This window comes from Pteronotus mesoamericanus, unplaced genomic scaffold, assembly GCF_021234165.1.
Source record: "Pteronotus mesoamericanus isolate MK-2021 breed Mesoamerican mustached bat unplaced genomic scaffold, CSHL_Meso_final contig_1201, whole genome shotgun sequence".
NCBI classification, from domain to species: domain Eukaryota; kingdom Metazoa; phylum Chordata; class Mammalia; order Chiroptera; family Mormoopidae; genus Pteronotus; species Pteronotus mesoamericanus.
Genome location: NW_026555042.1, coordinates 609,562 through 631,196, shown reverse-complemented (window position 1 = coordinate 631,196; position 21,635 = coordinate 609,562). Strand labels below are relative to the sequence as shown.

At 64.8% G+C, this 21,635-nt stretch overlaps 1 protein-coding gene across 1 annotated transcript in view; it reads right to left on the bottom strand.

Moving 5' to 3' along the window:
• The window catches only part of STK32C (serine/threonine kinase 32C), a 36,964-nt gene extending 15,329 nt beyond the window's left edge, over positions 1–21,635 (bottom strand). The window contains exon 1 of the mRNA XM_054585007.1: positions 21,374–21,635. Coding sequence (XP_054440982.1) covers positions 21,374–21,635 — 262 coding nt within the window. The remainder of the gene's footprint in view (positions 1–21,373) is intronic.

Genomic DNA, 21,635 nt, shown 5'->3' with positions numbered 1-21,635 from the left:
TAACTGCTGAGACTGTGAAGTGCTGAGGGAGCGGAAGGTCCCCGATGTTTGTGAGACGAGGTGCGTGTCTAGGCTGGGATCCAGGTCCACGGCGAGAGCGGCGTCCGTCTCTAAACCGCGGGCCGGTCCGGCAGGACTCGGCTAGGCCCCTCCCGGCGGCCGGAGGCCAGCAGCAGCGGTGGGCGGCACGTGTCTGCCCGCCAGACAGAGACCCCACAATTCCGGGGCGGCTCGCCCCCCGCACAGCCTGCCCTGCCGTCCGGGGCCGTCCCCCCAAACCCAGCTCCGGGCAGGGGCCTCGCCCAGGGCTCAGGCCTCGGGCCCTCGGGCGCCGCCCGTTCTGCCCGCTAACCCTGGGGCAGTGTGCACGGGCCAGGGAGGGCCCCGCGTGTCCCCGGGCCCCTGCAGGTGGGACCTTGCCTTCTCAGGCCAGGACTGCACGCAGGCTGCTGCCTCCTCCCCAGGCGCGCTGGCCTGGGCCGCGTCCCCGGAGGACCAGGCTGCCCCTCTGGGGAAGGAAAATCAGAGGTGACAAACGGGACGGGGGCCCTAAGAAATCAGCCCGTGGCCCCCAAACCCCGAGGACCCACCCCTAACATGACAAGGCCCTTCCATGCGGGACAGGCCAGCCCCCAACCAGCCTCCCTCCACCCCAGGGCCTGACAGCTGTCGTAACTTCTGCGGGGAAGGGATGTTTCCAGGGAAACCCCAGCCGCCCCGGCCTCCCTGGGGCTGTGGCCGCCGCTGGGGTGGGGGCAGCCGGCGGGGCCCAGGGCAGCCGGAGGCCAGGCACCCTCGCAGCCCGGCCAGCTCCCGGCCTAGCTCAGGCCTTTGCCGCCAGCTGGGACAGCTCTTCTGGTGAACCATGTGCCGGTCACCGATTTTTCAGATTCACCGAAAATTAGAAGGCAGATGCGCCGCGAGACAACAGCACAGAGACAGCGGGAAAATGTTCAGGGCTCCGAAAGGAGGCTTCTAAGGAGAGTCATGAGATGCCAAAACGCCGAGCCTTCCATGGGGGTAGGTTTGTGCCGGCGCCCACGAGCCCCCGCCCACCCGCTCCGGGAATCCCCGGCCCAGGCCGGGCCCTCCCGCCGCGCTGGCTCTGAGGCGTTTGGACGGGGTCCTGCCGGCTCTCTGGGAATGGCACACACAGAGTGACACAGCGTTTCCCTCCCGGGTTGGTTTCCCGGGCGACCTAGATGTGCCCCCACCGCGCGGAGCGGCTCCCCTGGTCTCCGGGGAACGGCCCGGGTCGCGCGCTTCCCCTCCGGCTTGACAGGCCGAGTTCTCCTCCTGGAAAAGGGGTGGGTCTATTTTAGGCCAGAATGAATAGAATTAAGGACAGGCGCTCTTTGGAGGGGGAGCCTAAGACTCCCGTTCTCTTCTGTTTCCAAAAATAGGAGCCAGCAGAACAAGCAGGGCTGGACGCCGCCTTCCCGCGGGAGTGCTGCGGTGTGCGGGGCGGGAGCTGAGGCCAGGATGCAAGACCCTGACGCAGGACCGGGCGGCCGGCCCGCCCGGCTCTCCCCGAAGTCCCTGGAGAGAAGCCAGGGCCTCCGCTGCTCCCGCGCCGGGCGGAGGCCGTGCTGGGGGCCTGCGGGCACCATACCCAGGCCTCGGCCCTCGGGGACGTGGGGTCCCGCCTCTCCTGCGGCCGGAGCAGGTTTCTTCCCCTGAGGAGGCCTCGGAGCGTGGGGCGCAGCCGGCCTCGCTGGGCCGCAGAGAGGGTGTCACCGCGGTCACAGCGAGCTGGCGGCCTGCTGGCCTGCGGGCCTCCGAGTGTCGCACGCACAACAAGTCTGTACGAGTTCTAGGAAGAAATGGATGGTGGTGAACGTATTCGTGATTCTGGAAGGAGGGTGGCCCTTCTGAGACGGAAATAAAGCCCAGGAGCCGCAAAGGGGGCTCTGCCTGGCGGGCGGGTTCATCAAGAAAAAGGGTGAGGCTTTTGCACAGGGAAAAAATACAGAAATTTTAGAAAATCAAAATACTGCACACTGGGTAAAGGTATTTGCAATAAATATGACACAGGAGAGTAAGTTTCCTCTCATTAGAAGAAATCACGCAAATTGGAGAGAAAGTCAACCCAACAGAAAAGGCAGGGACCTGATGGGCTGTCGCCTGAGACAGTGAATCAGACAGGACACTGGGGGCCACCACCCCCCCGCCTCCCGATGTGCAAACGCTGGTCCACACCACAAGGAGGCGCCCGGGGAAGGCCTGGTTGTGCCCGGGACGGGGGGGCGGGGTGCAGCCCAGCCCTCCCGGGAGCCGCTGCGGCCGCGGTCGGGGGCCAGCCGTGCTGCTGCCGTGAGGCCGCACCATCAACACACGCGCAAAAATTCTCATGGTCGGCGCCCAGCAACGTTCACCACTTAGGATTCAAATCAAAACAGTCCCAAGACCAGCCAGGTGTGTGCGCCCAGGGGCCGGTCACAGGGCCCGCGACAGACAGGATGTGCAATATCGTGCAGACGTTAATGACCAGGGAGGTGTAGAGCCAACAGCAAAATGCCCCAAGGGGGCGGCGTGGGGCAGCGTGAGGTCTGCACGAGGGCGAATACCCTGCGCGCGGAGCCCCGGTCACGGGGCCACACGGGCAGCCCTGTGTGGGCCCGGCACGCGTGGTGCGGGCCTCGGGGTCCACCCCTGCTGCTCTGGGTCCCACGCAGGTTGACGCCTCGCAGACACGTTCCCTTTTTACTCCAGCAGGGATTGCCTGGCGTGAGAGTTTGGGCTACCTCCTGGTTTCTTCTTTACGCTTCTCTGCTTATTTAAAAAATAAATAAAAGCCGGTTCACTGAGGTATAAAAACAGACGGCCCTGCTGTGCCTCATTCACTTGGCCGGCCCCCCACCCTGCCCAGGTGAAAGCCATCTGTTTCGCCGACTCCTGTCTTCAGGGGCCTGGACCTCCGTTTCTCCAGCTTCAGGGGAGTGGCTTTCTCAGAAACGGAGCCAAGTGTCCGCGTTAGTCCCCGAGGGTGCGGTCCCCGGCGCCCGCCTGGGAACGCCAGGCAGCGCCGTCTAGGAAACGAGAATCCTGCTCTCAGGAAACGGCTCCCGGAGGTGACGGCTGCCGCCAGGAGCTGCCCCTGTGCCGCTGGGGAAGCGGGTTTTGTCGGCCCCCGGCCCCCGAAGGCAGGGGCTCCCGCAGACCCGGAAGCCCTTCAGAACGGGCTCGGGGAGCAGAGGCACCCCGACCCGCAACGGCCAGGCCAGGGCCCCTCCCAGGGGGCTCCTCAGCTCCCGGGGGCTGCAGGGGGTCTGAGTGGGACTGGGGGGAGCACCCACCCCACTCGCATCCCCAGGAAGAGCTCCCCCTGCGCCCCCGCCCGCCGCGAAGGGGAGGCCCACACTCTGCGCCCGCCCTCCTGCCCACGCCCGCAGGGCGGCCCCCCACGGGCGGCCGGAGGCCCTGACCTCACAGTCCCCCCAGGGACCGGAGGAGCTGGGGCCCCACTAAGATCCTGAGCGAGTGCGGCTTCAGAGGCTCCGAGGATCCGCTCCCACTGAGCTTCGCAGAACCACCCACCGTGGCCCCGCGGGAAAAGCAGGCTCACGCCGTCCCCTCCCCGGCCGTGTCCCCAGGCAGAGCCAGAGAGTGGGCGGCAGGCACAGAAAAGGCGCCCAAGTCAGCGTCCCTGGGCACCAGGACCCTCAGCCTCCAAACAGCCCCTCCTCCTCCTCCTCCTCCTCCTCCTCCTCCTCCTTGGTCTGAGCAGCTTGGTGGGGGGAGGGGACAGCTGCTCCCAGTGGCAGGGGCCACGAGGGGAGATGAGGACGCCAGGGGCTGCCATGGAGACGGCGGGCCGCTGGGAGGGGTGAGCTGATGAGGCACAGGCCGGCTCTGCTCAAAATTGCCAGCTGCCGCTGCCCGCCCCTCCCCCACGGCCCCAGATGGCTCCCACTCTCCCCACTCCCTGCTGGGGAGCCCACTCCCAGGCTGCTTGCTCCCCGCCCCGCCCCGCCCCAGCCCCCCAAGCTGAAGTCCAGGGGTCCCACAGCAGAAGGGGGCTCAGAGGTGGGGGGCGGCCGGGAAGGAGGACCAGACCAAACAGCAGCCCGGCCTGGGTGCTGTGGAGCGCGGTCTCCCCGCCAGAGTCCCCAGATCCCACGACTCGCCGCCGAGGCCTTGCGGTGTCCCCGCGCGCCGACTGCAGGGAGGCTTGTTGGGGCACAGGGACACAGTGGTCAAGGGACTTTGACCACACAGGCCCGAGAGCACCAGCCGCACACCTGCTACCTGGAGGGAGCAGGTCAGGCGGTGGCGGCTCGCAGAGGCGGCGGCGGGAAGGGGCAGCCCCGGGGCCGCAGAGCGTCCCAAGCCGACACCGTGCTGACCCCGTCGGCCTTTCCACGAGGACAAGCGGCAGGAGGGCGGAGCCGGGGACGAGCCGAGCGGAGCCCAGACCCGGGGTGCGAGCAGGCGAGGCGCGAGGCACCGCTGGCACACGGGGAGACCGAGGACGAACAATCAATAGGTGGGAAAACAGCAAGATCGCAGGCTCAAACATGTCGACACTAACAGTCAAGTAAATGGATTAACCGTCCAATTAAAAAGCAGGCATTTTCAGACTGGACTTCAAAGGCAGGACTCAAGTCTGCTATTTATGACAGAACTACTCCCCATTTGAAGACACAGACGTGGGGAAAACAAACGTACCCCACAAATATGAACTGAAAGAAAGAGTCCAGCTTAATACCCGACAGACTCTAAGGTGGGCAGCGTTATTGCTAGAGGTAAAGGGGCACATTTCATGGGGATGGAAGGCTGGAGGCATCGAAGAGACTCCGTAGTGAACCCGAAAGCACCAGTAACAGCCAGGACGTGGGCGGCGAAGCCAGACGGGAGGGAAGGAACAGACCAACCAGACAAGGAAAGGAGAGAAAACCGCCCCGCCAACGGCAACAGCTCAGGGCTTCGCGCCCGCGGCTGCCAGGAGACAGACTCCATTCTGAGAAAGACGCAAGTAACCAAAACTAACCGGAGAGCAGTGGGAAACCTGAAGACCTCGAATCTATCAAAGAAATCGACCAGGTATTACAATCTTCCCACAAGAACTGCAGGGTTCGATGGCTTCCCCCGTGAGTTCCAGCCACTGGTTCGTGTAGAAATAACACCACCTCCACCGAGGCTCTCAGAAGGCAAGGTGGGCAAACGCCCCCGGCCGCTCTGAGGCCAGCGCCAGCCCAACACCCAAACCAGTCCTGGGCCCACGAGAACAGAAGACCTAGAGCAATGTCCCTCCTGGGCACAGGTGGGAAGGTCATCGCTGAAATATTAGGAAGTCGAGTTCAGCAGCACAAGGCAGGTGGGCGACTCTAAGTCAACCCGTGCGACTGACCACGTGGGCTGCATAGAGGAGGAACATCATAGGGTCACCTCCACAGATACAGAGAAAGCATGTGGCACAGTTCAACAACCGTTGGCGATTTTAAAACACCACCACCACAAAATCCGAGCGCACGGGGAAGAGAAGACCCCGGTCTGGTTCGGAACCTCTGGAGACGCTCGGCTGACGTCGCCCTTCGCAGCGGACGCTGGACACCCCTCTGAGACCAGGGGGCGGCGAGGTGCCTGCTCTCTGCCTGTCTGCGCAGCTTGCGCCTGCGACGCGAGGCGGCGCAGGGGACGTGTAAAACGTCAGAAATGAAAAGGCCTTTACTCAAAAGCGGTGTGGCTGTGACCTAGGAAATCTGTAGATAACACTGGAATGGGTGCGTTCAGCAAAGTTTTAGCGTACAGTCCATATGTAACAATTTATTTAAAGAAATATAAAACACGTAGGGATAAGTGAAAACCTGCAGTGTTGGCACGCGGGCAACCGCGAAGCAGCGGGGATGGCGCCGAACGCAGAAACGCCGTGTGCGCCGACCGGAAGGCTCAGCTGCCAAGAGGCCATTCTGTCCGAGTCACTCAGTACGCACGACGCAGTCCCAGTCGACACCTCAGCCAGCTGCTGCTAGGAACGGACGCGCCGGTCCTGGCAGATACACGCAGAGGCAACGGATCTGGAGGAGCCCCAACAGCTTGGGAGAGACACCAGGTCGGAGGGGGAAGCTCACCTGCTCTCAAGGGTTCTGGTGGGGCCGCGCCCATCCGCCCCGCGGGGCGTGGTGCAGAGACGCCGAGCAACAGCCAGGACAGGGTCCCGAGCAAGACCCACAGTATCAGGCGCAAGGGACTTGAACTAAGACACCGGGGGCTTCAGCGGGGAAGGACAGTCCCTTCAGCACGCGGTGCCGGGTCACACAGACATCCACGCGGAGCAGGAGAGGGGGCGGGGGCGGGGGAGGAAGAGACAAAGAAAGAGAATGAGAGAGAGCGAGAGCCAGGGCCCCTACTTCAAGTCAGTACAAAAAGCAACTTGACGTGGAATAGAAACAAAAATTCACAGCTAAGACCACACACGTTCTAAAAGGAAACAAAGGAGAAAACCTTGGTGACCACGAGTTGCACCGGTTTTCCCAGAGAAAACACAAAAAAGAACCAACCGTAAAGAAGAAACTGATGAAGACTGGACTTCACCAAACCAAAACCTCCTTTTCCAAAGTCACCATGGAGAATCGCAAGGACGTGAGGGACGCACAGACCTGGCTCCGCCGGCCGTGGGCCGGCTCCGGTGACCCCAGGGCGACCGCGAAGGGGCACGGGCACCTTTCCAGGTGACAGGGATGGTCTGCCCTGGCCCACAGCGGCGGGTACAGGGCTGTACACATCTGTCAGACGCATCGAATCACACCCTGAAAATCGAGGGATCTTATCTGATGTAAATTGTAGGTCAGTAGCCCTGGTATTTAAAATTGACCATTTCTGCTCCTGACCCTGGAAAGGTGAGCCCCCTTCACCCGCGTCGGCTCGCCCCTCCTCGCTTTCTCCTCCCTTCGCTCCGATCGACAAGCGTTTGCCGAGCGCTTCACGTGGGCAAGGCCCCGGGAGTCCAGGGCGGCCTTGCGCCCGCCGGGCTCGCGCTCTCTCGGGAGGCCCACGAGCCACCCACAGGAGGTTCCAGGGAAGGCGCGGGGCCCACGCGCGCGGGGCTGGCGGCTCTCGCCTGGCCCCGCCTCCCCCGCCTGGCCCCGCCTCCCCCGCCTGGCCCCCGCCTCCCCCGTCAGCCTGTCCCCATCCGGGAACAACCCCCCCCCCCCCGCCTCCGCCGCCGGGCGCTCACTCTCTCAACACCCAGAGCGGGAATCAATCGAGTGCCGCCCTTGGAGCCGAGGCAGCGCCAGAGAGGAAGCGGTAATTAACCGAGGCTTTCGGAACCTTCCAATTAACTCAGCCGGCGAAGGAGCCAGTGCGTCTTCTCTGGGGCACTGCACTTTCCGGTAATTAAAAGGAACCGGAGTTCGTTTTGTAAAAGTTTCTGGAGAGCCCACTGGACACGCCCATGTGGGTCCACACCGCCCCGGTCCCGTGGGCCCTGTCCCCTCCACTTCCTCAGCCCACGGTGCTCTTCTCCAGGGCTGCCCTTGAGGCTCGAAGGTCTGTCGCCCCGGCCAGAGGGCGGGGGCTCAGCTGCCTGAGGCAGGAACCCTCGGGTAGGATGCTCCCCGCCACCCTCGCCCTTGGAACTCAGGAGCCTGATGGGGCGAGCCGATCAAGCCTGGCCTCCCAGCCCGACACACAGCTGAGACCCGCCGGCTCATCCGCCCCCGGCTCCGACCCCGCACCCCCGGAAGGTCTGTCTGCAGACAGCGGGGCACAGCCACATGGCCCCAGGTCCACCTGGGCGCACAGGGCGGCCATCCGAACCTCCTGCCCCAACGAGCCAGGCGGTCCGCCCCTCTGTCATCCCAACAGAGAAGGGGACAGGCGGCGGAGCCCACATGCGGATGGGGTTCATGGTCGGCCACCACGGAGCCGGCTACTCCTTCAAGAGGCCAAGAGAGACTTGGGGGCGGCAGGCGGCTCGCCTGCCCGACCCGCCTCCAAGGGCAAAGCGGGCCACACGGAGTGGACACAGTGGACGTGCCCACCCCAGCACGGGCCCCCCTGGGTCGGCTGCTGCTTCTCCCCTGACACATGTGGGCGTGCACACAAACACAGACAAACACAGACAAACACAATCTCCCTCACACACAGACGTACACAAACACAATTCCCCACAGTCACACAAACACGAGGTCTGTCCAGAAGGTATCCAGCCATGGACTATGAATAGAGACATTCCTTGAAGAAGATCAAGATACAAGAATCTCTGTACAACTCTGAGGACAATGACACCTCAGTCCCCTTCAGAGCAGGGACCTTGGGACCTCACCCCGGTCTCCCCGTCGCCATCAGCGGCCCCGTTGTATTTTCCTGAATTTCATTGATGGTCTGAAATCTCTGCCCTTTCAAAGGTGACTTTAGTTTTGGGAAGAGGCAGAAGTCCCAGGGCACCAAATCTGGGCTGCAGGGGGCTGAGTCACCTGGGTGATTTGATGTTTCGTGAAAAAGCGCTGCACGTGACGTGATGCATGAGCAGGCGTGTTGTCATGATGAAGCTGCCAGTCACCCGTTGCCCGCAGCTGCGGCTTCTGAATCATCCAAATAGTTTCCGTGGAGGAATGTTCAAGCTTAATGCAAAATTGGATGTGGATTCGTTGCTCTACTCACTCAGTTATTTTGAATTTGAGGGCCGCCCAGGGCAAGTGCTCGCTCGACGGCGTCTACAGACCCACTGACTAGACAGGGAAGCCGTCGCTGTTCACACGCGTGCATTACAGCCCCCTCTCCTTGGCGGCCAGGTCACATGGATGTTGAGCAAACCGTTCTCATTATATTAACAATGGCTGGCCTTTTTCCAGACAGACCTCATATGTAAAAACACAATCTTATACGCTCACACACAAACGCATACAAACACATCCCTCACACCCACACACGCACGCCCACACTCACAATCACACACGCTCATAAACGCGTCCGTGCCTCCCACAAGTGCACACTCACACGCGTGCATAAACACATCCCCACAGCCTATGCACGCACACGCACCTGCACACCCGCACACACCCGTGCGCACGCTCTGCTCACGGGCCCACACGCTCACACACATGTGCTCGCACCGCATTTACACCCATTTGTGCTCACATTCACACATGGTAGTGCGCATGCTGTGCTCGCACACGTCTGCACACGTGTGTGCCGACATCGCACACTCATGTGGACCCGCGATTCCCCGTCCACCTGGGGCCCCCCGAGCCGGCTCTGGTGCTGGCACAGCCGTGCAGGTCACAGGCCCTGCTCGTCCCTGGAGACCCGGCCCCGGCCTGGCTCTGGGCCCCGGGAGGCCGTGCTTCTCGGAGCCGCTGTGGCCTCGTCCGCCAGCGGAGGCCCCGCCCGGACCGCCCGGCTCCGGACGCCCTGGGGCGGCCCGTGCCGGGGCGGGGCCTCCTGAAGACCATTGAAATCCACACCAACCCTGACCGTTAGCCCAGGCCTCCACAGCTCCCCCTGCTGGGGGCTGTTCCTGCAGCCTAGGGCAGTGGGGGACGCGCGGCAGCGTCTGAGGCAGCATTGTCACCAACGCAGAAGTGTGCCACCGGCCTCCGTGGAGAGAGGCCAGCGGAGCTGCTGACGTCCCGCGGTGCACAGGCCGGCCCACCGCACGGAGCGCCCCACGTCCACGGTGCTGAGCCAGCCGGCGTCAGGGGTGGCCGGCGCCGCCCTCTCCCAGCCGGCCCCCCCCCCCGCTCAGCCTGTGGGGGTCCAGCTGAGGTCCCCAGGTGGCACCAGCACCCTCCTCGGAGGCGGCTGCCCACCCTGGGCACGGGGCTCCTGTCTGCTCGTCAGCCAGCTTCTGGGCTCCTGTCTGACACGCGTTTCATAACCAGCCCATGTGCAAGTTTCCAAACTAACTCGGGGAGAGGCTTCGGGACAGCAGTGCCACAGCCACGCCCATCACACTCGGCCTGAAGGAGGCGCCGCAGCCTCTGCGTCGCCCCCAGCAACCCAGCAGCGCCCGCCCCTCCCCTGCCGGCCGCTGCTCCTGCCTCGCCCTACAGCCCCTCTCTGGGGCCTGTCCCTCCGTGCATGCGGCCTGCGCTCGCCGCTCGCCCCTCAGAGAAGGCGGGACGGTCGCCAGGGACGGACGGGAGCTGGGCTCCAGCTGCGCAGAGAGGTGGGGCGGCCCTGGGCTTCGTCCCGTGGTGCCGCGGCCTTTGCCGCCTGAGGAGGGCCCCGCGGACGCAGCCGCTGGGACGCCGTGGCCTGGGGTCCCGCCGCTCCCGCAGGCGTTGGCCTCTCGCGGCTTCTCCCCGAGGCCTGGCCGACCGCTCTCCCCGCGGCGGGCCCCGCCGTGGGAGAGGCGGGAGGAAGACATCGGCCGCCCAAACTGCACCCCTCCCCACGGCACACCAGAGGCCCCCCCCCCACGAAGAGCAAAGCAGGCAAGGGCCGGGGGCACAACTCGAGGGCTTGATGGGGACGTGGTGGGCACTGCTCTCGCCAAAGGTAGCACCGCCCAGCCGCCCCCGTCCTTGGCCGGCAGCCCCTCTGGCCCCGGGGACGGGCGGGGCCGTGTGACTGCTAGCCGAGGGCTGGGGCCGGCGGCCGGGCCCCTCTCGGGCCAGGCCGTGGCGGGGCGGGGCCGCATCAGAGTTTGCTCCTGAACGTGCTGGACTTGAAACATCCATGAGACACCCAGGAGAGGCGGCGTGGAGTCTGAGGCAGGACCGGAAAGTCTGGAATGTGGGAGGCAGGTCCCGCTGGAGGTTTAAATTGGGGAGTCGTCGGCATATGGATGACATTTGAAGGCTGAGATGGCCAGGGCGTGAGTGCAGCGGGAGGAGAAGGCCGGGAAGGGGCCCCCCCGCGGCGCTGGGGCTCCGCGGAGCCGGGGGAGGGGCGTCGGGGCGCGGGCGTCCTGGAGGAAGCCCCGTGGGTCCAGGGGCTTGGGGACACTCCAGAGCGCCCAGTCTGCCTGGGTCAGGAACGAGGAGGGCTGAGCACTGGGCATCAGACTCAGCCCCGGGGAAGGGGCCTCACGGAGCTCTGGGGCCGCGGGGACAAGCCCTGACCCCAGTGAGGAAGGACCGGACACCGCAGGGCACAGCGCTCTCGAGGCGTTTCGCTGCAGGGGAGCAGGGCATGGGAAGGCGGCTCTCCGCAGGGAGGGCGCAGTGTGCGGCTGGTTCGCCGCACGCCCTGCCGTGGGTGCGGTCTGACGGCTGCAAGGCGCCCTCCCCGCAGACACACAGGCCCCTGGTTCACCCCCGCCCACACTCGGGAGCGGGGGATGATGCATCAACATTATGAAACGTGAACTTAGCACCACACGGAGCTCACAGCTGCGCCTGGGGCCCAGAGCCTGGGCTCGGGGCCACAGTGCTGCCACTCAGGCCGGTCCCTTGGATGGTCTCTGTCCCCTGAGCTGCTGGGGGGGGCCTCCCCGGGCCATGCCCCACGCCCCACGGGTGGGGCAGGTGTCCAGGCAGGGACGGCGCAGGGCAGGCCCCTGGCCTGGGCTCGGGGCACTTCCTGGAAGTCAGGATTCTGGGCCTGGAGTTGAGAGGGGCACGAGCACACACCGGGGAGCACGCGGGGGACAGGCCTTACAGGCAGAGGCCACTCGGGCCCTGGGGCAGGCACGCGGGGACGTGTATGCAGTGGCGCGCACTCTGGGGCCACTGGAGCCAAGTCCACACCCTGGGACCCCCGCCTCCCAGAACCGAGCCCACAGCCTCCTCGCCCTCGGGCATGGGCGGTGCGCTGGGCCGAACAGAGCTGAGCGGGATTTCTGGGTGGGGCCCGCTGGTGTTCCTAAAATACTCTCGTAAACTTTTGATTAGAGCCTGCCAGGCAGGCCACAAATACGCAGGCTCCTGCGACATCCATTCGGCTCAAATGGCTGGTATGAAGGGAACGCACCCAGGACTCAGCCCCAGTCCAGGAACGAGCGCTCCCAGCACCCCAGAGCGCCTCCCCCGGCGACTCCGACCGTGTCTCTGCCACTGCGCCGGTCACACGGGGACCCCGCGCCACAGCCACGCCCTCCGGAGGCCTCGCGGCTCGGGAAGCATCGTGCCTGTCTCGTCGGCGGGCCTGTACTTGGTTGCCTGCGCTGGCTGGTGTGCAGGATGCCGTGCACTCGCCTGTGCACCGGGCCCCGGGGGCTCAGAGCCCCCCGGCCAACGCCACAGACACAGCTCCGGCCGAACGCGGGCCCACCCTGGCCGCGAGGAGGAGGTCACGCAGGGCACGGAGGCGGCGGGCAGCCCAGCAGGCCGGTGTTGGCCGGACCGGGTCGCGGAGGGTTAAGATGGGCCGGGCTAAAACGAGGCGGTGGGGGGGCGATTCACCCCTGTTCCTGCCCCGCTGCCCAGCTGGGGCCTCACCGCGTCTTCCCGAGCCTTCTGGCTGGGACGCGGGCCGTCGGCGGCACGTCTCAGGCCGGCAGACCCGGGCCGGACCGTGACGCTGGCCTCCCCGGCTGTCCAGAACCACACGAGCCGATCCCCCCCGATCTGCCTGCCTGCCCGTCGTCTCTCTCCATCATCACTCTACCTACCTGTCTATCCATCCATCCATCACCTGCTTGTCTACCTGTCACCTACCTACCTGTCATCTCTACACACACTGTTGTTCTATTGGTCTGCTTCTCTACTACAATAATGTGTCAATATCGCTTCACTGGCTATGACAAATGTACCAGACTCACACAGGGTGTGAGCGTCAGGGGAACCAGGTGAGGGACAGGCCAGAGCTCTCTGTATACTTTCACAACTGTTCTGCAAATCTGAGATTTTTCTTAAAGATTTATTTTTAGAGAGCGGGGAGGGAAAGAGAGAGAGAGGGAGAGAAACATCCATATGTGGTTGCTTCTTGTGCCCCCAACTGGGGACCCAGCCGGCACCCCAGGCCTGTGCCCTGCCTGGGGATCGAACCAGCGACCCTTGGGTTCGCAGGCCAGCGCTCAGTCCATGGAGCTACTCCAGCCGGGGCTTCTGTAACTCTAAAATATACTAAAATAAGTGTACTAGGAAACGGCTTGTTAACAGTGATATATATTCTGTGTGCATTCGCGTGTGGATTGAAAGGCGACGTGACAAATGGCAAATGGGCCCCGCACTAGTGCTGAGTTTACGTAAGACACTGGGCTTCTCGATATCTCATCTTGTCACTTTGTTACATAATAAAAAGCTATAAAGAAAAAAGGACCATCGGGCAGTGTCAGGTGGCTAGACGGGCAGCCACACGATTTATCACCCAAACCGGGGCACGTCTGAGGGCGAGGCGGCCGGTATTGATAGCCACGCCCAGTCGACAGCTCGGGCGCGGGGAGCGTGAGCCCCCTCCCTCTCTGGTTCCCAGAAGCGTCGGAGACCCTGGGCAGGAGCCCCAGGGCCAGCCAGGCGGCCAAGGCAGGGGTGGGGCCGGGAGGAGCCTGGGCTGAGCCCCCCAGCCCCGAGTCTGCCCCGAGCCCAGCTTCGGGGGGGCGCACATTCTAATTGCTGAGGGCTCGGGGCAAAGGGCATCGGAATCCAAACGACAGAGGAAAAGAATTTTTAAAAGTAACACACATTTGTACATATATCCTACCAGCTGTGAGCTCACGGGGCACCCTCTGCAAGAGCTGCCACGGAGAAGGGGGTCCCTTCCAGCGCCAGCGGCCCCGCCCGCCCGGGTGCCGGCCCCCCGCTGCCCCACCCACTGCTGTCTGGGCGCCTGCTGCCCCAGCACCTGGCAGGTCGGACCGCAGGGCCCGGCCCGGGTTCCCACCGCCTCCAAGCCACTCCCGGCCCGACCGACGGGGCAGGGCACCGGGGCCCGGCGGGCCCTTCCTGCCGCAGGGGTTTTCCTCTGCGTCTTTCCTCCCCTTCCCTGTCTCTACCTCCTGCTAACTTTGCAAACTACCCTTTTTGCCTGAGGAGCTCAAATGTGGTTCAGAAACTGAAGTTGACTTTGATACTTAGAAAGCAGGGATAACTCGGAAGGGAAAGCGAGGACCCAGGCGAACGCGACCCCGGAACAGCCACCGGCGGGTCCCGTGCGCAGTCCTGCCCTCCTGCTGCAGAGGCCTGGGGCCAGCGCGTGGCCTCGCGGCGGCGCGGGACCGCTGTCGTCATCGAGAGCGTGCCCCCTTCTTCGACATCCCTGCCACAGGGTGGAGCCAACTCCCTGCCTCCGAGCATGGGCGGCACAGAGCAGCTGGCGTCTGGCGCGCAGGATCAGGTGGCAGCTACAGTGTGTGACTTTGGGGGCGGGTCCTTAACTCACCACGTCGTGGGGAGGCCACGGCCACGTGTTAGGGCACACGAGTGGCCCTCAGAGAGGCGCCGTGGTGAGGCACCAAGGCCTCCAGCCGCGAGCCCCGCGGGGGACCTGGCTGGGAGTGGGCCTGCCAGCCGCGGCTGGACCCTCGGACGACGGCAGCCGGGCTGGCACCCGGACTGCAGCCTCATGGGGTGGGCGGTGTCCCCGGCACCGGGCCCGCCGGGGAGCCACTCCCGAATGGCCCACTCAGAAACCGTACGGTGACATTTGCTGATTTCGGCCGCTGTGTTCTGAAGGGGTCTGTTCATACGCAGGTGGGTGACGAGGAGGTCAGCCGACAGCGGAGCTGAGACTGCGGGACGCGCGTCCGGGTGGTCCCTCTGCAGCCCCCTGGCCTCGGGCCGTTCCCGCTTCAAACGAGGCGCCACGTGCGTGGCGATGAGAAAGCCACTGTGGACGTTCTATCTCTGCCGATGTCCCATGGAGCCGAGAGGCCCATCCCCACGGGGCCCTGTCCACGTTCCCGGCCACGGAATCATGAGAAATCGCGGAAATGGCTGCTCAGTCACTACGTTGGGGGATAAGTTTATTACCAGCAACAAGGAACTGACATCAGTCCCCACAGGCACGCGCGTGCGCACGTGCACACACACGGGCCAGAGGTGAGAAGCTCGGTCACACATCCCTGCCCGTGCCGCCTGGGTCCCAGGGCTGTGGGACGCGGGCAGCTGATGAGCAGGACGCGGGCCGCGGGGAGAGGCCGAGGGCCCGGAGGCACCAAACGGCACGGCAGACGTCCCCCTGCACAGCGTGACGCGCAGGAAGGAGCTAAAGCCACACTCGAAGGGCTCCGATGCCCAGCCACGCCCCATCAGCCGCAGCCGCCGGGTCCTCACGCTGGTGACGAGTCCGCCTCCCTGCACGAGCCCGAGGAGCCGCGAGGTGACTTCTGAAGGCAAGGAGGCCGTTCTGAGGCCAGCTCCGAAAGGGCTGCGAGAAACTGAGCGCGCTCCGCTCCGGCGTTGCATGCCCTGGGTGCGGCACTGGCTGTCACCCACCTGTTTCCTCGGCTTCGGCGCTCAGACCGCAGCAAGCAGGGCCTTCACACGACCCGCAAGGGCCCGCACCCGCGCCGGCAGCCCTCAGAGGCCGGCTGCGGCCCGGGGCGTGTTTAGGAGCCGGGCGTCGAGGAGAGGCGGCCTCCCACGGCTGGAGGGGCCGGGCCTCAGCGAGCCCCTGTGTCTGCGCTCTGCCCTCAGCCCCGCTGGTTTCAGTCCGATGCCTTGGTTTGTATGACAGATTTTGGGTCAAGACGGAAAACTTTTTTTGATGAAGCTTGCATCCCAGTTTTTAAAAATAACGACAATTGCATTAATTACAGCTTCTCCCAAATGGTCTCTAATTTCAATCATTGAAATCATTCTGCGTGCTAGGCCACCCGGAGCACCGAGGAGCCCAGCATGTCCCCCTGGCACCCGCCAGCAGGCGCCCACTCCCTGGGGGGCGGGGGAGCCCCACTCTGAGCTTTCTGCCAGCGAGGGAGGTGGGACCACGGCCACAGGCCCTTGACATAGGACCCAGAGGGCTAAAGAGAGGCCTGGAGCCGCCGAGGAGGGTGCCACCCGGGGTGGCACAGAGCACCCCCTCGCACCCCACGGCAAGCCCTAGGGGTGCGGGGGCAGGACCTTCTGTGGGCGGGAGGGCGAGCTCGGGGGACGGGCAAAGGGTCCGCGGGGCCTCCCGCGACCTGCCAGGGTGGGAGCCCGAGGGAAGGGGCCTGTCTCAGCTCAGACAAAGGACGAGGCCGCCACGGTGTCAGGGGAGCCGCGGGACACAGTGCGGCTACATTCTGGTGACACAGGCAGCAGGCAACGCCTGAGGGAAGAGACCTGGGAGCGACACAGGAACAAAAGCAAAATAGAAGGGAGACAGGCGCTGCCCCTGCTGCGGCCCAAGCTGAGCTCTCCCGGCTCAGGCCCCTCGGGCGTCGGGGCGGTGCCAAGGCCACAGCCCGGGGGGCCCGTCTTCCCTCTACAGTCCCCCCGGCTGGGCACGCGAGCGCTGGCCTCTCCTGGGGGCTGGGCCGACAGGCGGAGTCCGGCCCCACCCCGTTCTCAGGACCCCAGGGGCTGGGGGCCCGCGGCCCCGCAGGAGCCCCTGGCGGGGGGTGTCCAGGCCCTGCTGGAACGTCGCTGCTCAGCGGCTGCGCCCCAGCCTGCCTTGGCGCTGCGCCCCCAGAGAGAACCCCGAGCAGAAAGGCCTCCAGCCCATTCCTGCAGATCTCAGCTGGAAGCTGGGCGGTTACATTTTTAAAAGAAAACAGGCTTATTTTTAGCATTTAAAACATACAACCAGATGGATAGACACGCAGAGCTGACGTTTGTTACATAAAGAGTGTGACAGCGGGTCCCAAGTCCTTCCCGGCCACGGGGCCACAGGGAGACCAGCGCCTGCAACGCCCCGGGGCCAGGGCTGAACGTGCAAGGGGGCTGGGCTTTGTGCCCTCCTGCCCCGGGGACCCAAGGCCCACCCCCAAGCAGGGGCCTCTGCAGCCCCCAGCGCCCCTGCGGGGGCCGGGGGGCGGTGCCCTGGGGGGCCCCCACAGAGAGACTCCTCCCTCCCACCGCGTTTCAGGGTCAGGAGGGGAGGGAGAGGCGCCTGCCAAAACTCAAGGCCAGCCCCCCGGGGAGGGCTCCGAAAGCTGGGGCTCTACCCGCACTGGGAGCTCGGGCGGGGTCAGTCCCCCGCGGCCGCACCGCACCCTCCGCTGCCCTGCAGGCTCTGGGCAGTGGACAAAGGACAGGGGGGCACAGGCCCCAGGACGCAGCCGGGGAGTTGCCCTCTGCAGACGCCACCCACACGGCCCAGGGAGACAGGCAGAAAGGGGGCAGAGGGGCCGCCCTCGCGGCGAGCGCTGTTCCAGCAACCGGGCCGCGGGCCACGCGACAGGCAGAAAGACCCCGCGCACGGAGCCACAGACACACGGGACTAGCACACAACAGGGGCGTGTTCGGTCTCCCGGCAGCCCAGACACACTCCCCCGGGGGGAGCACAGGCCTCGCCGGAGGGAGAGGCGCTCAGTCCGGGGCGGGACTCCGGGTGTGGCGAGCGAAGCTGCAGCTGGGCAGGCAGAGGCTTCCCCGGCACCGTTCTCCCCTGCGCCCGGGGGCGCGTCTCTGCGGGACCCCAGGCGGAACGGAGCCGGAGATCCTGAGGCCTCCTCGGAGCACGCGCCGTTCACACAGCCGTACCCAGACGCCCCGGAGGCCCCAGACCAGAACTAGCAGCCTTCCCAGATAAATGACAGGCGGGGGGGGGCGGGCGGGGGGCTGTCAGGGGAGGCCTGCACGTACTCAGAGCCGTGGAAGGCGCAGGACAGCAGCACCCCAGTTCTGACCAGGAGGCGTTGGTCGGGGCAGGTGCCAGCAGCTGGAGCCCCAACGGGCACCCGTCCGTCCATCGAAGGCAAAGACGGCGAATCTCACTCGTAATCAAAGGAACTTGAAGGGCTGATACAACCTCTTCGCCCGTTAGGTTGTCAAAAAGTGAAACACCTCCCTGCCTGGTGCGGCTCCGCGGGAGCTGCCTCCTGTAAATGGCAAGGGCACGGACTCGACTCCCCGTCAGGGCACGCGCCTGGGTTGCAGGGTCAGTCCTTAGTCCGGGCGCCTACAAGAGGCAACCGGTCGATACTTCTTTCTCTCGTGGGTGTTCCTCTCCCTCCCTTCCCTTCTCTCTAAAACCAGGAGCGCGTCCTCGGTGAGGACTTCGTCCGTGCTCCCGGTTCGACAGGACTCGGGGAAAGGGCTTTCATGCCCCGAGAGAAGCACGCACTCGCCTCCCTTCCCGGCCTCCCCTGCCCTCTGCTCCGGCCCCTCCTGCCCTTCGGTCATTTGCTCACGTTCCCTCGTCTACTGTGGCCTCCTGCTGGCCCCTCTGTCCGGTCCCCTGCACCCGTGGCAGCCCCCTCTATTTGGTCACCGCTGTGTGACCGTGCGGCACCCAGGACAGCAGCCGGCTCTCCGCCGGGGCCGGGCGGGCCGACACGCTGCCTTACACAGACACCCCCGCGGCGGTGCGAAGTCACTCCCGGGAATTTGTCCCACAGACGTCAGCCAGGTGCGCCAGGCTGACCGTACAAAGGACGTCCACTGCCTACCTGTCTACGGTGTTTATGAAACAGAAACACCCCAGTGTCCTCGGAGGGGAATTAAACAACATTCTCTCCACCAAGCAGTGACTCTCATCCCGGGAGAGTCATCCTGACTGCCCATCCCGGGGCGGTGGGTGGGGGCTTAGAGACGTGCCGATGTCTGAGCGCCCTCTTGCCGCCCAACAAATTCCCAGGGACAGGCCGGGAGGGCGCACAAGGGAGGGACACCCTTGTGCAGCGGCGCTCACAGGTGTCTTGGTTTTCCTATCTGGGGCAATTTTAGGAAGAAACAAGAAAATATGAAATTCTTACAAATGTACACGTGTCATGGCTTCTATAGTTAGAAAAAAACAGACTTGTTTTTAACGTTAAGAAAGGTCACTTGGTGGCCCCGTCGTCCACCTGCCCGCACACCGGCCCAAGGCCGGGCTCCCCGTCTTTCCGGGCGAAGGCCAGCCTCCTCCTCCGCCCTCAGTCCCTCCCCAGGAGCAAGCTCACGCCCCTTGACCTGAGACCCGCCGCCCCTGCTAAGAAGGGCGGCCCACCCCAGCAGGTTCCCAGCAGCCCCTCTGGCCAGGAGAAGTGAAGGGCCCCCCGCACAGCTCTGGGGCAGAGCAGCAGAAGAAACACAGGCCCCCCGCAGGCTCAGTCCCTGGAAGGAACTGTTCTGGAAGCCGGGGAGGGACAGAATGGAAGGAAGGTGGTCGGGGGGAGAGGAAAAGGCAGCCCTTGGTTCTGGGGCGAAGGGGAGGCGCAGAGCCCTGCGCAGTCCCCCCGCCCCTGCCAGGTCAGGACCGCGGGTCAGACTCCTCAGCACTGGCAGGGACAGTTATTTCATAGCACAACCACGCTTTTTTGTCGCCATTTACCTGGCACTTTGTTAAATTGCCCTCTCATTTTCTTTTTTCCTTTCCTCTGTGTACCAAGTTTGATGTATTAATTGGGTGTTTTAATAAAAAAAAAAAAAGGCATCGGAAGGCTTCACATTGCCATAGCAACCGCACCGTGACTGTAAGTGGGAGTCAGCAGCCCCACCCGCGCCCGGCCCCTCCGGGGGCCCAGGCGGCCGCACACCCAGCCTGGGGGGGGGGGGGCGGAGTCAGGGCACAGCCCCCTCCTGAAAGATGTTCCTTCCTCCTTTCCAAACCCCATTCTTTGCACCCAAATAAAGCCACGGCTCCACGCTCACAGCCGCACAGCGTCCCCGCTGCGGGCACGGCTGTGGCCCCCCCGAGCCGCGGGCGCCCTGACACGGACACACGTCTGTGGGATGCGCGTGGGACAGAGGGGCCGCCAACCCCAGAAACGGGCCTGGCCTCCCGGTCACCCCGATGCCCGAGTAAGCCCCGGTCACGTGTTCGGTGACAAGCAGGTGCTCGATGGTCACCTGGGGCCCGTGCCGGTCCCCACCTCCCGCAGTCCCGACAGCGGGTGTCCGTGCCACCCGCGTGCAGGCAGATACGGGGCGGGGGGCGGGGCGTGCTAAGCAATTCTCGAATCAGAGTGCGAGCACCCTAAGCAGATGCTGTGCGCCTTTCGCCTCTCCAGTGACCCTCGGACCCTGAGAAGTAACACCCGGAGCACGCGGCACAGGTCCACCCTAACAGGCTGAGGGCAGCGCGTGCTTTGGTTCCGCACTGGGGTCTCCACCCCGGCCTCAGGGAGCAGCGCGCCAGGCTCTAGAGCGCGGCCGGCCCCGGCCGGCACCAGACGGCGCTGAAATCCTGAGTCGCCCCTGACGCGCTCTTACCCGGCAGTCGGACATCAATCTGCTTCCTCACTCGTTCCTAATTCACTCTGGGCTTTCTTTACGTTGAATATTTGTGCTACAAACAAAAACACGTAACACGGAACATTCACAGCGGTGAGCTCTGCTGCCCCCACCACATTCAGAACACAATGAAAGGCAGTCCCAGGTCACACTGTGCCGCGTGGCTGGTCCTGAAAACCAGGCACGGGGAGCGGCGTCGGGGCCCCTCCCTGCGGCCGGCGCCCACCCCAACCCCGGCACAACAGCAGGCTCCCGCCGCGCTCCCTGACCACGGTTGGCACCCAGCCTGCACACTCGCCAACACTGGCCTGAGCTCGGACTATTGTAATTTCCTACAATGCTTAAATTATTTATCAGAAATAAATCGCTTGGGCTCTTGCGCTGAGCTGTGCTCTAAAATTATAAAGGATCCATCAGACCTCTGCAGCCTGCCTACAAAGGAAAAAGTGCATATTTCATCTATTTTAGGAAAATGTCAAAAACATCCAGTGTGTCATCGTGGTACCATTGGGGCGATCGGCATGGCATCTGTGGGGAGGAGCTGTGTGTTTGTGTGTAAATGTGTCACCGTGCCCCAAAGGTGGACACCACACAGCCCCCTCCCTGCGAAGGTCCCTGCTGCCCAGCAGGGCGCCGAAGGCGTGAGCAGGTCGGCCGCTGCCTGTCGCCTGCTTTCCACCAGCACCCACCTCCCTGGGGCCACTGAGGAGCACCTAAGCTCTGGGTGGCAGCTTCGCCTGGAGGAGGAAACCGGCTCCCCAAAGGGCAGCTCTGTGCACAAGGCAAGGCCACCGCCACAGCACATCCCAGCTCGAAGGCTGGGCATGCCCCTGGCCGAGCGCCTGGCGCGCACCTCAGACGAGAGCGAGGGCCGGGGCTCCCAGCCACCTGTGGGGCACGCACCCCCTTGCACAATGGGCGCAGCACACGGAGCGGCGCAAGGCCCCCTAAGAGGAAAATGAAAACGTGCAGCCCTCGGTGCGTCCCACCTAAGCCTGGAGCCGCCGGGCAGTCCCTGGACAAGGTGGAGGATGCAGGTGGGCGCTGTGGACACGCGTGGGCACCTCCGGCACGGTTCCCGAGTTTCCTCGGAAACCAAGCAGCCCTGGATGCCTTCCCACCCGGCGGCTGCGGAGTCCGGGTGCGAGGAAATCCTACCGCCGCGGCCTCCTGCGAGAGCGGGTGGGGGCCCCGCGCTGTCCCCGGAGCGGCTCAAGTCCCCTCCGTGCGGCCGAACTCACCGTCCTCCTTGTCGTCAAACACGGGCCTCCGCGCGGGGGCCGCCGACATGGACGAGCTCATCCTCTTCTTCCACTTGCTCCACGCAAACAGGGGGCGCGGCTGCGCGCGGGCATCGCCCGCGTCCCGGGCTCGAGGCTGGCCGGTGGCGGGCGGCTGCAGGGCCAGGGGCGCGTCGGGGCCCGCAGGGCGCGCGCGGCCGGAGGGCGGCGAACTGGGGGGCGCCGAGGCGCTGCTGCCCCTGCGCTCGGCGCCGCTCCTCAT